The sequence below is a fragment of the Vanellus vanellus genome (assembly GCF_965231255.1).
Source record: "Vanellus vanellus genome assembly, chromosome: 12".
NCBI classification, from domain to species: Eukaryota; Metazoa; Chordata; class Aves; order Charadriiformes; family Charadriidae; genus Vanellus; species Vanellus vanellus.
The window spans coordinates 10,629,968-10,646,427 of NC_138917.1; the positions used below are offsets into that span (position 1 = coordinate 10,629,968).

A 16,460-nucleotide genomic window follows, 5' to 3' on the forward strand; every position below is an offset into this window, starting at 1 on the left:
GTCCTTTAACAAAATGAATGAATGTTTTGAAACTTTCTCTCCAGACAGGTTGTTCAGCAACTGAGAAAGTTACCACTCGGGCACACAGAAACCCACAAAGATGTCAGGCCAGCCCCAGGACACGCCACCGCACGTCCTCGCCTGCCAAACAGCCCCCAGCACCATGAGGGCTGCGTGACCCAGGCAGCACTCATGACGTTTTAAAATCTGCCCTCCCAACTTCTGAACCAGAGGAGACCCGGCCAACAGCTCACATGGGCTGACGCACCGTGTCCTGTGTCAGACCACCTCGCACGCTCACAAGAGACTAACAGCAAATAGATCTTTTTTACCATTTCTAAGCATATTCCCAACTTTTAGTCCATTTTATCTCTTAGCACAATCATTGATCGTTACCTGACCAGAACTATTTCCAAGCACGTATTTCCTAGAAATGTACAGAAAGGACCTATGCAGACCTCTGCCCATAAAGCCACAGTTAAGTCCCTTGCAACTAAACAACATTATTTTCTCCACATCAAAGCTTTGTGACAGCTCTTCCCAATTGCTTACAAATCAAACAGCCCATTCAATCTGTCTCTAGCAATGTCGGGCCACGGTGGGCAAAAGCCCAAGAGCCACGGGTACCAGACACTCTTCTGCAATGAGATGTGACCTGCCTGACTGTGACACAGCCAGGCTGAAACACCCACAGCAGCACCAACGCGTCCCAGAGACCAGGTGTGTGTTGAGAAGGCACTGCTCAGCCATGCTGCAACCACCAAAGCAACCCTGGCAGTCCCAAGAACAGGGGCAAACAGGTCACCTTCAGGTCCTTATGGTCCTGAGGAGCACCCACACCAGCCCCAAAGAGCCGACCTAAACACTCAACCAGGCCCAGATGGCCACATCACCAAAAGTCACACCTCCAGCACACCAGTACGACCTCCAGACGATTTTACGCATGTTTGACAACGCCTGTGCACACACCAATTGGAAATAATTGTTCAGTTTTAAGACAGTGAAGTACTAAAAGTTTAAAGCCCCAAAACATGGCTAGAGAGGTATACATACGTATTACACAGACATACACATACATATCAGGTTTACTTTAGGCAGATGCATGCAAGCTTGTTCTTTTACTGCTTGCTGTTTTTCTTTTAGAGTACTCAGCTTTATTCTCTTATTTTCCAAGTTCTTACTAGCAGGCCCAGCACTGCTTCTCGGCTTGTCTAAGCTGCAGTTCATGAACTGGACTAGTTTGCAACAGAGGGGAATGGACCACCAGCTAAAGGAAGGGGTGCCTCCTCACAGAGCCATCTCTTGGCCCAGTTAAATATATTACTACGACCATAAGGACCTTAATCCACTTGGTTCCAGATGTGTACATGCATGCCACAGGAGTTATCCTCCTGTCCACGTGCCTCTTCCTTCAATTAAAATATATAGGAAATTTGATACAAGGCTTCAGTATGGACTGCCAGTACGCTGGATACTGTGTGCTCCCCACCAGCCCCAACACTCACGTTTTGAGGGTGGAATATGTAAGTTCTGTACCTGTATCCGAGTCTTTTTGATCTCCATTTGTTCCAACAGTGAAAGGCAACTTCCGTTTGGTCGCTCGCTCTTTCACCTCTTTGCCGCCATCGCTCCGGTCCAACTTTGGAGTCTTGGTTAGAGAAACTTTATCTTTATCCTAGAAAGAGAAGAGACCAGGTTAACAAGAGCCTTCCCCAGACTGTGCCCATCTTACCCCACAATGTCGTGCACCAGCCTCACGCAGCACTCCTCCTCTCCTTTCTCCTGTGGGTTTGCAGCTTTAGGTTTTAGCATCTTGCAGAGAGGAGCGTCCACAAAGCTAAAAAGCTAAAACACCACCAGAGAAGAGGACGGACAACCAAGGCTGCTGTGTGGTGCCAAACCTGCAACCAAATCACGTGAAAACCAGAGCCAATGACTTGTGTGCAGCTGAGGATGTGCCCAGCTGCGAGCACAGGGGGAAGGCAGGTGGGGGAACCCAAGGATTTCCAAACACACTTGCTCCCACCGTTTGGGAAGGGTTTCCCGATCCCAGGGAGAAGTGGGATGCAGGGGAGTGTGCGCAGCATGCCCAAGGGATACACAAAAAATGGCGTTAAAGCCCTTTTGTTCAACACGGAGAGCTGAGGGCTTCTCCTGGGGGCCGACAGTATTTCTAGCACAAGCATACAGCATTACTATTTGAGCTTACGTGATAACATGTTATTCTGGAGAATATTCTGGCAGCCGATAAGCCTGCTAACATTACTGACCGTTTACAGGATCAGCACCACAGCCAAATGCACTTAGAAGGTTTGCATTGTACAGTCAGCGCAACGGTTTGTACCAGAAAGGCCAGTATAGCTCTGCCTATGTGTCAAAGGCAGCACTCTCCGTCCGACAGCGGGCAGGCTCGACCTGCTGCCGGCTCTGCCTCCGCTCCTGCCCCTGCCTCCATCACAGCTGTCCCTCTCCCATGCAGGTTCCTCCTGGGATTTTAAGAGGAGAAGCTACCTTAAGAGAAAACCTACCAATATTGCATAAAAGCATGGCAAGCGATGCAGACGCTGGCTGAGCATTCAGCGCCTTCTCAGAGAGGCAGACCTATGTCTGCTTTGTCCTGGTCTCGTTTATTCGGGTTGGTTTGGATTTTAACGTGCAGCGAGGTGAAGCAGGTGATACTGGGGACTGCTCGGTACAAGCAGCAGGAAGAAATTTTGAAGAAACATCCCGAGCAAGACAAAGTTACCAAGAGTTGAGACAGGCAAGATTTTTCACATGAACAGCGAGAGCTGGTACGTAACTCAAACTTCAGGGGTTCAGTATGTTGAGAATAGATACAGATTGAAGTCATGCACTTGTGGTTTTTGTATATGAGAAGCAGTATTATTTTAAGCAAGCACTTCTGGATTGAACACTGTGCCACTGCTCTAAAAACAAGGCCAGAACGAGCAGCTCTGTGACAGATCTGATTTTAATAACCCAGCAAAACCTAGACCCTAAGCTTTAGATATAAAGTTAGATTAAATAAAAGAATCTCAATACATTAAATCATGCAAGACCATCGCTGGAAACTCAGACGAGCAAATCTAACAGAAATTCCCTTGTTTAGAGAAGCCCAGTCATGCTGTCTGCATCAGACTCAGCGCCCTGGCAGGTGGCTCCTGTGCCAGCAGTCACAAGACCGCGTCGTCACTGTGTACACTGCTCCTTCCTCTTTCCGAGTTTCTGTCTGGCAACCAGATTTCACCCGCAGATTAAAGAGAAACTGTTGTACTTGGACCAACGGGTTCTGCTCGCACGTCCCCTTCACGATGGGCAGCGTGACAGCCCTGCAGCTGCACACCCAATATTCGGCCCCTGTCACCCACGCTCCACGGGGGGCTAAAAAAATAGGTTGCGGAATCCCTCTTTTGGTAAAGCAAGCTAAAGAAACCCATCTGACAGTGGCTCTTGTGGCTGGAGGGAGCTAAGGCACGTTTGGCCATGGGATGCACAAGACTTCATGTTTGGAGCCCGAAGAAGGGCAGCCCTGCTGGAGAGCAGCTGCCGAGAGCCCCTCCTCGGCACAGGAGTCAGCGGAGCGATGGGACAAAGTCACAACAGCCAAAATAAACACTCTAGCATTTCGTTTAAACACTCTGGATTTAAATGCATTTGTCTTATTTTTTCTGACGCCAACAAAAATAGTTTGCAATAACAAATGATGCCACTCTTATTGCCAGCTGCTGCTCTGACCAGCTCAGAGGTGTAAGTAGTGCCAGGGACCACTGACCATCTCCCAGGAGTGCCTTGTTCCAAGCAGGTAAGTGGGTCCATCCTTTCCCTCCCCAGTTTAACACAAGCTCAAACAGCAACGCTACACTCAAACGCCACTAACCCTGCATCAGTGGTGAGTACCCGAGAGGCTGTGTCGAAGCGGGGTAAAGCATCGTCTTCCCCATGTGTAATGACTGCAGAGATGTGGCCCCGATGTTACCCTCAAAAACTTCAACTGCACTTCAAGACAACGATCAGTGCAACAATTTTTACCTTTGAAGTCAGAGCCTGGGACAAGAGCACAAAACTAGAGAAGATGACTCTTCCTCTGCCATCCATGCCTAAGGGCACACCTGCACACATCGCACCAGAGCTGCTCCACCATCGAACAGCCACGGGATGGGGTACAAAGCGCCAGTGAAACCCAGCACCTTTCCTACTCTGACAGTGCATTTGCAGCTCTCACGCTCAGCACCTGCGGCTCAGGTTTGCCAGCACCGAGTCCTTGGTAAGAGAGGTACTTCTAGAAGACTCTGAGGTGGATCAGTCACGGCTGATGCTTCGAAAATGACTCTTCCCTGCATCAGCCGCCGTGCTCACCGTCTGTACCGCAATTTCCTCACCCAGGCCCTTTGAGCAGACTGTTCCAGCCAGTATTTCGGCCCTAGGATACTCTTTGCCTGCTCTCACAGCAGTAGGTCAGGATGCGGCTGAGACCCCGGCACCCTGCGGTGGGATTTCCTACACTCCCGGCATTTCTTCCAGACACCAGTTTCACGTTGAGAGCTCCAACAAGAGGTCAATTGTGCTCAAAACAAAAAATACGATTCCTTCATTGTTTGTTACCTTAAAATAGATTTCAGCTGGAGCAAACCTGTCATACCCTCTGCTGCGCAAGAAGCACTCTGCCTCGCAGGCATCCCGGCTCTGGGCATCGGCTGGCAGTACCGCTGCTCTCGCACCCCACTTAAAAGCAAACAACGATTGGTGACAGCTTTCTCTAAAATTCCCTTAATCTTTGGACTTGGCTGCTGTGGTGCGAAAGCCCAAACCTGCAGGCACAGGGGATCTGCGGTGCCTGCAAGGCAGGTCAGTCGTCTGCTGTATTAATGCCATTCTCTGCACATTCAGGAATAAGAAAAAGTGCAGGACAGGTAAAAATGCAACTTATTCTAGAAAGTTACTCCAATGTTGTGAAAAGCTCCATGTTGGAGGAAAGACAAAGAAGAGAAGAATTAGGTAAAAACCCTTCCCAGACAAGACGGTGAGCCCAGCATGGAAATGGAAATGGCCGTGTGAATCCCAGCGTCGGGCACGCTCGGGCAACGCTTCGTTTGTATTCACCCTAAAGCTCGGAGTTGCTAATCCAGTAAGTTCAGCAAAATTAAATACCAAGGAACCAAGGAAGTGGCAGCAGTCCCGGCACTGCTTTGAAGATTAATTTGTACAGTAGCACAATGATAACCTTTTACACTAATTGGAGCAAAGAAGATCCAAACTTTGCTCCCCCCTGGAAAGCAGCGACCTGCTGAGGATGCCTGCAGCAGTTGGCGGTGAAACCACCGCAGAGAAATTAAGGCAGCTTGGAGAGTCATATTCCTGAAAGTAACGTGCGTTTTCATTTTCTTATTTTAAGCTTTACTTCCCTAATTATTTCCAATTTTGTAATAAAGAACATCGTCCTTTTCTCGAGTATAAGCTGTTTTCATTTTTAGATCTTCTCCTGTTTAAAGTAAGCTTGGACTCCTCTGAATCAGGTTTCACAAAAGGAACAAATCCAAATTAATTGACATTGCAGAGAAACTTATAAGAACATCTGTGTGTAAGTCAGGCTTGGGGCTCTCGGAAGCCAGGACAGCTCTTGCTGAGGGTAAGAGGGAGTTTGGGGAATGGGCGTACTGTCGAGAGCTCAGCAACAGAAACAAGTTCCCCTTTGTAGGTGTTAATAAAAGCTGCTTTGGCAAAGGGCAGACGGCAGACCGTGACTTCAGGAAAAATCCCCTACCAGCACATTACATTATTAGTAAGACTTACTGTATGAATAACTGAACCCACCTCGACTTACACTTGATACAGTTAAAAGATGCATCACAAGTTGCTATCAGCCGTCAGGGTTTGGAGCACAAACCAACCATGAACTGGCCCCCACCAGCTGCCCGACGCGATATAAGCCACGCGTGCAGCGTATGGACTGGAAGTGCCTCACTGCGTCTGTGCTGACTTCTCTTTACAACAAAGATCTCTAATCAGCAAGAGACCCCGATATCAATCTGCTCAGGTCATTAATGACATATTCAAATAAAAGCCACTTTTCACCCTCACGCAGAGCTCCAGCTAGGCCAGCTTACTGTCCAAATGCAGGTTCTCAGGAGCGAAACCAAACATGTAGTTCTTTTAGATGCAAAATTCTGCAAGGTAGAGCCACATGCAAAGAAATCTGTACTTCCAGCAGAGAAGCTGAACGCATCTCCAGCTCGCTTTACAGGACGGGCCGTGCATCTGCAGCCTGCTCCTCCCCTTCTGCCCGTAGCGCTGCGCGCAGCAGGGCTGTGCCGTCAGCGCTCGCACACGAACTCCGCACCACCGCCTCTGCCCGCCCGCCGAGAGCTGCACCGCAGCCCTGCCTTCGCTTCAGCGCCGACAAAACCTGACTCACGTCCCAGCCGCTTATGCAAAGACTTGCAGCACCAGCCATGGAAATCCCCAAAGCCCTTTGTTCTCCAAAATGAGTTGAAAGTATTTCAGGTTGCAATGAGAGTAAAAAAACAAGCAACAAGGAACAAAACCAGGGCTGGTAGCCTGGGAGGAGAGACGCCCAGAAGGACCAAGGGCTCCAACAGCCGTGCCCCTGGGTGATGCCCCACACCAACTGGCACACCAAACTCCTGCCGTGGGCAAAACACCCCGTGCTGCAAAAAGCAAATGCTGCCAGAGCGGGAGTTTCCCTCCACTAATACAGACAGCAGCCTGCCATTCCCTGAACAGGTCTCTGCCAGGGGTGGGGAGAAGGGGCAGGAGAAGGGTTCATACCCTGTGCGACAAAAAGGGATGGACAGAATTTTACCCAGAGAGAACACTGGACGCGGTGGAAACCAAACGCTGGTATCCCTGAAATCTGTGTCCCTTGTGGCCTTTCCAAAACCAGAGTATAACACATACACATGCACAAGAAGTTTCAAAAAGTCTGAATTTGGGTCACGACCACTGTTGCAACAAAACATTATAGAGACAACTGGAACTGAAGTCCCTTTCCTGCATGCCTCGGGCCTTCATGGAGGTTTGTAAGAAATACCACCCGGCAATGACTATGGGCTGCTTATCTTCACTGAAACATTGGCTCTTTAGTGTCTAAGCCACCCAGCGCTTCTGCGTGCTTCACGTGCCGGCGGGTGGCTCTGTGCTGGATGCACAGCCCGGCACTCATTCGTACGGTGCAGGAAAGCCCTAACAGTCCAACAGGTTTCAAGAAGAATCAAGAAATGAGGACTACATTCCCTTTTCTGGACTTGGGAGAAGAGGGAGCAGAAAAAGCAAAAACTTTTTTGGCAGGCAAGAAAAATAATGAAATAGGAGCAAAATGTATTCATACTACTAAAATTGTTACGGATGAAAAGTGTAGTAGTTTTCCCCCTCCTCTCCTGAGAAAGCCAACTGAGTTTGATCCAGCCTGTATCAAGGTATCCTTGCCTGTATCAGCAAGGTACTGTGCTCCCCCAACAAGGCTCCCTCACTGAGAAACCGCCCCCCCTATCACCTGGGAAAGGGTGAGGGGGAGCAGGCAGAACCTTCACCAGCTTTCTTATCATCTCTGCCCGGTTTGCTCAGTTAACCTCTGCTAGCTCCTACAAGCAAAACCCAACCACAGGTCAAGTGCTGCTCTGCTTGGTGTTCAACCACTATTCCCGCTATGCAAGAGGGAGCATTTCCCCATAAAGAGACAAATCCTCTGCCACAGGCTCTGAGCACACGGTGTAACCATGCAGCAAGTGGTCCCAGGCACATCAGGAAATGGTTTCGACGACCGATATAATTCTTGCTGCGGTGTTCTACTCAGCCTAAGTCATGAGTAATCTGCTTCTGGTATGGGGATCGGTGGATCTACACCAGAAAGGAGAATTATTCATATATGGCATGCATATTTTTACAAAACTCTTCAGACTGAACTCAAGCAGAAGGAGCCTCCGGGGCCGCCGAGCGCCCGCCCCAGGCAGGCTGTGCACAGCCATATAAGGCTGGCAGGGCCCAACCGGCCGCCTCGCTGCCTCCGCTAACCCGGGGAGAAACAGCTCCTCGCTCAATAGCAGCAAAGAAGATGAAGCATCTAACGCTGTCGGCCAGGGAGGGCAACAGAGACACGTTTTTTTTAAACCACTTCTCATGGCTGCGCCAGCACAAGCGACGTCTCACTAGTTAATCAGTGCCTCCCGTGGAAGGGCATGGAGCAGAGAGCTAGGAGGAGTTCCCTCTTATAATTAGCTCTACAACTGAAAGGCAGCAGTTCACATCCTCTTCCACAAAGCACGAGCCCTCTGCAGAAAGGGCAGCCTCCCAGAGAGCCCAGCTGTAGCGTGTTCAGGCACAGAACTCACACGTCTCCTGCAGCGCTCAGCCCACCGCAACACCAGGACCACTGAGCATCCTGCACTGGTACTCGCCTTCAGTGCTAGAGGTTCAGAGCTCAAACATATGAAGCTAATGTTAAAAAAACTGTCGATATTAAGGTCGCATTGAGAGGAAAACACTGAAGTGGCAAAGCAGTTATTGCTTCGCCATGCTCGCCCTGTGCGCCATCGCAGGCAGCCCCGGTGGGCGCGGGTCCCTCGGTGCGGCTCTGCTCGGGCTGTGCTGCAGCCGCTCTCTGCCTTCCCTAGCGAGCCTCTGCCAGCCAGCGTGTGCCAAGCCGCAGGCTCGGGCCTTTGAAAGTGTTGACAAAGGCAAGATAAATTAAAAGCAGCCGCTTGCTTGACAGGCAGGTACAACAGCGTCTGGAAGGAGGAGGTCTAATGACCGAGTGCTTTTACCCTGAGTCACTGCTCCAGATCATGCTCCAGAGTTAACTAGAAACACGGTGATTTGCTGCACAATGTCCTTCGGCCACTTTGGCTGGATCTCAGCTCAGTCCCCGGAGGACAAGAGCCTGCAAGTTTTTTCCTCCATTGAGAAGACCAGAATTAAGTGAGCAGAAAGGCTCTTCCCTGTTCTTACTCAATACCACTCTCCGCAGGTCTGTGCTGACGCCTCTGAATGGGAAGCATAAAATTATTTGTGTCCTAGTTATTTAGCCAGCGGGAGATAACTCCAGTTCCCGGCATCCCTCGTGCCGCTCCACAAACCTGCTCTGTAAATAACATGCAGCCTTTAAGCCGGCGCGAGTGGATGAAATAAAATGGGAGCTGATTCATATTATAACTGATCCTCTCCCTCCTGAAGCACCTGCACCAACATTAAGCTTCTTACACAGTGCAGACAAAACCCCGTATTTACATATCCTGCGCTGCCGGGCTCAGCCTTATTTGCCAGGGTAAATGCTGGTATCTTCTGCAACAGGGCAGCTCTTTCTCCTCCAACACCCCTGCTCCCAGTTTTTGTGCCTCCTCCTCGAAGCCCCACGCCATTTCCCAGCAAAGTGCCCGTGCGGGAGCAATGCTCCCACTCTCGGCACGGCTCCCGAACCGGACCTGTGCACACACGGAGACACAGAAAGGGGAACGGGGCAGATGCTACCAGCGTGCTCGATAACCAAATTTCTGCCTGGGATCTTCCCACTGTTTTTTTGTCACTGTCCTCATTTTGTCAATAATACGACCTCAATCATAAGAGGAGTTACTCTCATCAGCACGGGTGGGATGGCAGGGGAAGCGACAGAGCAAGAGGCACGGCAGCGCTGGCGCTTGCAAAGCTCAGCTTCAACTCCTGGGGCATGGCTGAAACTCCTGGGGGAATGCTGAGAAACTGGAGCGAGGAGGTGAAAGAAGGAGGATGATATTTGTTTCCACAGCAGAATACAGCAGATGTAGCTTTTAATTTTTATTTAAAGGTAACATCTGTATACAGCTCTCTGCAAAACTATTTACTGGAAACTACCAATACTGAGAAGGATGAAAAAAAGTTGAATGAGAGGAGGCAGAGCTTAAGTCTGGAGCAAACAGAGAAATCTGGGAATGAAGGTGAGAAGCATGAACTTATTTATCTTTAAACTCAGTTTTCATCTCAGGAACCTCACCTGAAGCCCAGTCAAAACCTCAATACTTCGATAAAACTGCAGAAGCAGTAATTTCAGCAGAGCAGCTCACACGCTGAGTCCTGGTCAGGCCACACTCAGAGCCCAGACTTCTGGGTGAAGCAAGACCAGCCGAGTCTGACACAGACGCGGCATTTACAGCCAGAGGAGGAGGAGAAACTCCTCCCTCAGACAGCACGCACTTGCAAGATCACTGCATTACTTGCTCCTTCCACAGCTTACTGCATAAAGCCTTAAAAATGCACAGTACTTGCAGAAGAGAATCTTCTAAAGCATCCCCCCATTGCTTGGCTGAGTTGGGTCTATGCGGCCGCAGCACTTCCTGGGAAGTGTTGCAGCCACTGAGAAATAAAGCGGACCCCATCAGCTGGCAGAGTACCAACACACAGATTTGATTCCGGTGATAACAGCCCATGGCAACCTCCTGCCACCCTCCTGCCACATGCAATACTGCTGCGGCTTGAAGACATCAGGCGCAAGGGGCAGCATCCCTAAAGGAAGGCAAGTGAACCAAACACGCTACCTTTTTCCCCGTTTGTTTCTCCACCATGTCGTTGCTGAGAGAGAAATCTTCTGGCTGTGGTGTTTTAGAACACCCACCCTTGGGCATCGTTCTGCCTTCCTTACTTGATCTTCATTTATGCTGCCATCGCCTCATCATCAACCGTCTGTTAAAAGAGAGGAAAAGAGAAGTTAGACATCTCAAAAGGATCTTTCCACTGGGGGGAAAAAAGGCAAGACACTTCCCATGGGGATAAAACCCAACCAAACTCTTCAACGGCAACACAGGGATGGCAGAGCAGCTCAAAATTCCGCGCACGGCAGTCCAGAGCGGGCAAAACTGCTGCTGGCTTCTGCCACCTTCCACACGGGAAGCAAGCTGAGACCTGCAGCTGCAAACATGACTTGTTTCCTGTGCAAGGGATAGCTTAAAACGGATCATGCCCAAACAGAGAGCAATATCCCTCCTGTTCTTCATCTACAGCATCACTGCAAGCCTACAGAAAGTTTCTTGCAGCTACAGGCCTGCTCAGAGTGCAGGGACATGGGGACGGACCCCTTGGGTAGGTGTCTAGGGCAGGGACAGCCCTGCTCCCCTGGTTTGTCAGGCTCAATGCCCAGACACTCACAGGACCAACACACACACCACTAAATTACAAAACCTACTTATAAAACGCACTTTTTGAACATGTTGCCATTATGAGATGAGACCAGAAAATGCCAAGGGTGAACAGCGTTCCCGGAGCAGTTTGCCACCGGCTCCTCACCCCGGCACCGGCACTGCCGCCACGCCTTGGCCTAGGTAAGACAATTTGGAGAATAACAAAGCGCTCCCTGCTCCTGCCATGTGTTGCCTGGTTACAGGGCTGAAAAGACAACTGACATCTGAAATACAGCAAAGCATGAGCTGCAACAGGGATCAGAAATACCAGCTGAAGCCAAGGCAGGCAAGGCCTTTTTAGGTGAACAAAAATATCTCCTCTCCCGAGACCAGAGGCTAAAAAGCATCCGTGCAACACTATATCTCCGAGAAGTGACCCACATCAATCCCTACAGCAAAGGTCTCGTTGTACTTACGCTGAAACGGCATAAACAGGCACCATTTGAAAACTCTCCCCAGCTAATTGCCACCTGACAACACTACACATTGCACCCATTAACTTCTTATAATAGCGGCTGGGTTTCTGCAGAGCTACAATTGCAGGAAATTGTCCAGGAACAAAGTCACGCAGCGCTCCATCACAAGATGGGAATTCTGTGGGCGGGGAGAGAGAGAAAGAAAACAGAGGAGAGGAGAGGAGCCAAACCCTCCCGCCTGCTCGGGGCCGGGGGCCGAAGCAGCACGGACCTCGAACCGCATCCAGGGCAGCACCAGGAGAGCCCAGCACCATCTCGCCAGGCACTGGGTCCTCACACCTGCGGCGGCCAAGTGCAGGACACAGGGTTAAAGGCTGGAGGAACACTAGCGCGGCGGTGCTTTCATCAGCCTCGTATTTTAGAAGTTCCCTGGAAGTCCCTTCACCATTTAAATGTTTCATTTGCGCTTCAGAGGGTTTAGGGACCTTTGGGTTGGTTTGTGTTTTTTTTGTTTTGGTTTGGTCTGTTTTTTTTGTAAAAAAGGTGATTCAGAGGCCCCATCCCAGCCTTGCAGCAGCACAGATTCCCAGACCAAAGCATCGCACACAGACACTGCTAAGACATCCCGGCGCTGGCATTTCCAGCAGGAGACTGTGCTTCCGAAGGTGGCAAATCCTCTGCCCTAGCTCCGTCGCCTGGGCTACAGAAGGACAGTTACCCATGTTTAGGAACGGAGGCTTTGGGGACTGAGGCCTTTTCGCATCCCCCTGCTCAATGCAGGGACAAGCTGCTGTGCTTAGTTTGGGGAACCCCAGGCAGGAGCCCCCAGCCCTTTTCTTTTGGATGTGAGAGCAGGAAAGGATATGAACTGGCAAAGACACAGGCAGGCTGATCAGCCCTCCTCATTGCTGCAGATGGGAAGTGAAAACAGAGGCGAAAGTGCAGAAAATTCAGTATACCAACCCAGCATGTCCATAAAGAGAAAACAGAAAATCTTCTGTTAGAGTCTCCAAATTTCTGCTGTTCATCATTTGAAGGGCCTGCAGCCCAGCACAAGTGCCAAAGTTCAAGCACCACAAGGGCTGACTGAAAACAGCACCTTAAAAAGGCAGCTCAGCTGTCCTCGGGCATGCTCGGCGCCGGCAGAGAGAGGACGGAGCTCGCAAAACCTGAAGCCAAGACTGAGCAGCCCTGGCCTCAGTGCTCCCACACACCCAGCCTGGGGTTCACTGCCTAACAAGATGTCATGTTTCACAGCAGTGTGGCTCTCTGGGCGCTGGTGATGCTCCACCAAAGGCATTGCTCCGCAGCCCGAGGTGTCCCCTCGGTGTTGCACATCGATGGGGTCCCAGGCACTGCAATTGCTTCCTCTAGAAGCAGCTTCAGCCATTTACAGCCTTAGGAACCTCACTCTGACAGCCATCATTAACCAATTTGTACAGTTTAAGAATTTTTTCCCCTCGGTTTCACCTACTGGTGCTGTTTAAGGTGCAGATAAAGGAGAAACGAGCATGTGCCTGGGAGGAGGCAGGAGCCGCAGGAGCACTGGGTCAGTGCGGAGAACACAGATTCGGCTAACCAGAACAGATTCACTTCAATATTCACTGCAAATCTAAGAAATGAAAATTTAGAAGACGCGCCAGGCAACAAAAAATCATTTGTACTTTGCAAAGGATATTAAAAACAAGCAGCTTCACTTATGCCAGTCATGAGCGCAGGGACCAGCATGGCTGGGACCAGGGCACGCTCTGCTCCTGACCATGAACAGCCAAAAATTTAAAACCACATCATTTCCAGCGCCTTTGGAAAACTGTTTCGCAGCCTGGACGCTGTCAATTTATTCTTGAAAAAAAATTCTGCCCACTCCCGATGTCTTTGTGGGCTGTTTTTAACCGGGGTAGGTACCTATTCACGTGGAGCTTCGAAAACCTGTTTAACTGAGAAAAGGCCAGACGGATGCCAGATTAATTCTGCACCCCTTCTGTTCATCTAGCTGACTCATTACACTTGGAAAGCTGGCTGCCTCTCCATGTAAACAGAGCACTGGCCTGTTTAACAGCTTGGAGGGAGTATTACATTTGCACAACAATTACCAACAACGCTCGCAGTCTTCGTTTCATTTTTAAGCACGTTTAATAAGAGTCAGAGGGGAGGTACAAATTCCCGGTTTGGAAGAGCAATCCCCAGCTCGCGGGAGCGATAGCGAAGCATTTCGAAATGGCAAATCTAGGGCTGCAGAATCACAATTTGGCTTCAGTACTTCCTAATCTGGGAGCCGGACGAGCCACCCCCTTTTCCATGATACCCCTCTCAACCTCACCTCCCTACCAGGAGACAATCATCACCCTTCCTATTTTGTAAACAATTAACTAAGCTCCTTGAACTAGATGATTACACGTCTGCCCTGCCGCACAATAAGAAGTGGGAGACCGAGTGAGCTCAACAGAATATAATCCCTCGCACTTCTCCGGGAAAACAAAGGAGCCGTTTACCTCTGGCCGGTGGCCAGCCCTGGCTGCGCGCGCTGCCGTCCCCACGCACGCCACGCCGGCCCCTTGGCCTGGCCGGCAGCAGCCCCCCGCAGCCGGCAAGGCACGGATCCCACGCTTCTCCCCTGGGAAAGAGCTACAGAAAGGGGGAGTCTGCCCTGGTACTCGGCCAGCCTGGACACAGCAGCTCCCGCCGGTTTGGGATGGCCGGCTCCAGCCAGCGGTCCTAGGTGCGGGCAGGGAAGGCTGCGGTGGTCTCAGGTGCTGGAATATCACACACAAGACTTTGCCTGCAGGGAGAGAGCTGGAAAGCGGGTATGACAGCCAGCCTGGTCACCCTACGTGGCAGGGAGAAGGGCAGCTCTGCCTGCTCCTCCCTGGGGGCTCTCCTGGCAGCTGCCTCCCCCCGTGACAGCGGCTGGCAGACCGGGGGGTCAGGGCCCCTATGGGACCCCTGAGCACCCGGAGCACCGTCCCGGAGCGTGGAGAAAGAGGACTGTCGGGAGCACGACCAGAAGCAGGGCTGAAGCCGTGCCAAGCGAGGCCAGCTGGGAATGGGAGGGATCTGCAGACCCAGCCCCCGCTATCCTCTCCTCTCCCCTTGCTGGGGCGAGGAACCAGTCAAAAATGGTTTTTATTTTGCCCAGGGCATGCCAAGCCAAAGCCACACACTGAGACCAAACATTTCTGGGGAGGACCTCAAAAGGCAATGGTCCCAAAAGGGACAGGAAGGGAAGGGGGGGGGGGGGGGGGGCACATGTCATCTGTCCCTCCGACCTGCAGGAGGAGGAGGAGGAGAGCACTGCTGGCTCCATGCTCAGCCCCGCTGGGCTGGCTGGGAGGCAGCATGGGACCAGTCGCACCCATTAGCAAGGACTGGGCTCCTGGCAAAGGTGATGGGCAAATCGGGATGGGCACAGATGTACACAGCTAGAGTCTGCTCTCAGTGCTGACGCCAACACCGCGCTGGACAGGAGAGGATATTCCTCCTTAACAAACCCAACAGACCCTATCCCTGGGGCCCCAACCCAACCCCAACCCCTCCTGCCTTCAACATCTGTGACACAAGAAAATTCAAACAACGCTGAAGTCCTCAAATGCTTTCAGATGTACATCTGAGGCGGAACAACAGCTCTCCCTAGCTCTGCCGTCACCACAGGCTGCCCGTCTTGTCCTGTCCCATCCCGTCCCGTCCCGTCCCTCCAATCCTGCCCTCCTGCAGCTCCCGGCACGGGCTCTCACCCTGCTGCCTGCAGACCAGCCGGGCTCCTGCCATCTCTAGCTGAAGCCACAACAAATGAGCTCATGCCCAAGATCTGTGCATTGGAGCCTGCCCATACCCTGCCAGCTTGGAGTAAAAAAGATTGTGCAGACTTCTTTAAATGCCAGACAATGAGAAGAAAGCTGGCTGGAGGCTCTTACCCGCTACAAAAAACTCGAGTGCAAGGATGGTAATTAGAGGCGCAGACGTTATTTGCACAAATCCGACACATTTGTTTGGTCTGAAAAGGTTGGAAAATGAACAAGTCCCACAGAAACATGAAAATTTTAAAACCTCAGGCTCCTTTGGAGGGCTCTATCCCAGAAGAACAGGTGTCCTCAAATCTTTGAAAATTGCCTTAAAGTAACCACTCACACAGATCACATCCAAAATTTGATCCCTCACCCCCAGCACTGGAAAGCATGGGGAGAAAACCAGAAGTTAACGTCTTTCAACATGCTGAACCGTGCCCTTCTCCATCACCCTGCTGGTACCTTTACTGAGATGTTTGTCACCCCAGCAAAAACCATCTCCGAGCTGTGCAGCATGGTGGGACCTGCTGAGTCAGCACTAAAATCCCAGTGTACATCACTAACAGGTCGCGTGTTCAAAAAAGCCACCGTCACTCCAACCCAGCACTGCCCATGTGCATCCTGTGTAGTGCTGTTTTACTGACATGCTCTCAGCCTCAAAGACCTGCGCTTCACCACCTTTTCCTTCACCTGTCAGGCTGACACAACCACAATTAGTACCTAGAATTGCCTGTGCGCACTGGCAGGACCTGCACTTTGAGGAACAAGGAACAATGGTTCTTTGTGTTCCAGCTCGGCTCCGGAAGAGTAAAGTCCATCTTTTTCCACCATGGGTACATAAGCCCAAGAGCAGGAGGCCTGCAAGCCCGCAGTGCAAACACAGGTGCGTTTCATTCAGCAGCCTTACAACAGGCAATCACAAAGATTAGCTATTAATAAGATAGTGCAGCACGAGGTGCTAATTCTTACAGCCATTACCAAAACAAGGGAAATCGAGAGATCTCTGTGTTTCCCTGCTCTGAATGCAACCGGTTGGAAAGCACGCTTGCCTGCTGTCACATATGGGTTCACCCCAGTTTCACAGCTCCGTCATGCCCTCACCT

The 16,460-nt window shown here is 51.0% G+C and overlaps 1 protein-coding gene across 1 annotated transcript in view; it reads right to left on the reverse strand.

The window, feature by feature from the left end:
• The window catches only part of ANKRD11 (ankyrin repeat domain containing 11), a 40,986-nt gene extending 30,338 nt beyond the window's left edge, over positions 1-10,648 (reverse strand). Inside the window, exons 1-2 of the mRNA XM_082489307.1 lie at positions 10,521-10,648; positions 1,537-1,675 (exon numbers count right to left, since the gene is read on the reverse strand). Of these exons, the coding sequence (XP_082345433.1) occupies positions 1,537-1,675; positions 10,521-10,607 (226 nt within the window). The 5' untranslated portion in view covers positions 10,608-10,648. The remainder of the gene's footprint in view (positions 1-1,536; positions 1,676-10,520) is intronic.
• Between the last annotated feature and the right edge of the window lie 5,812 nt (positions 10,649-16,460).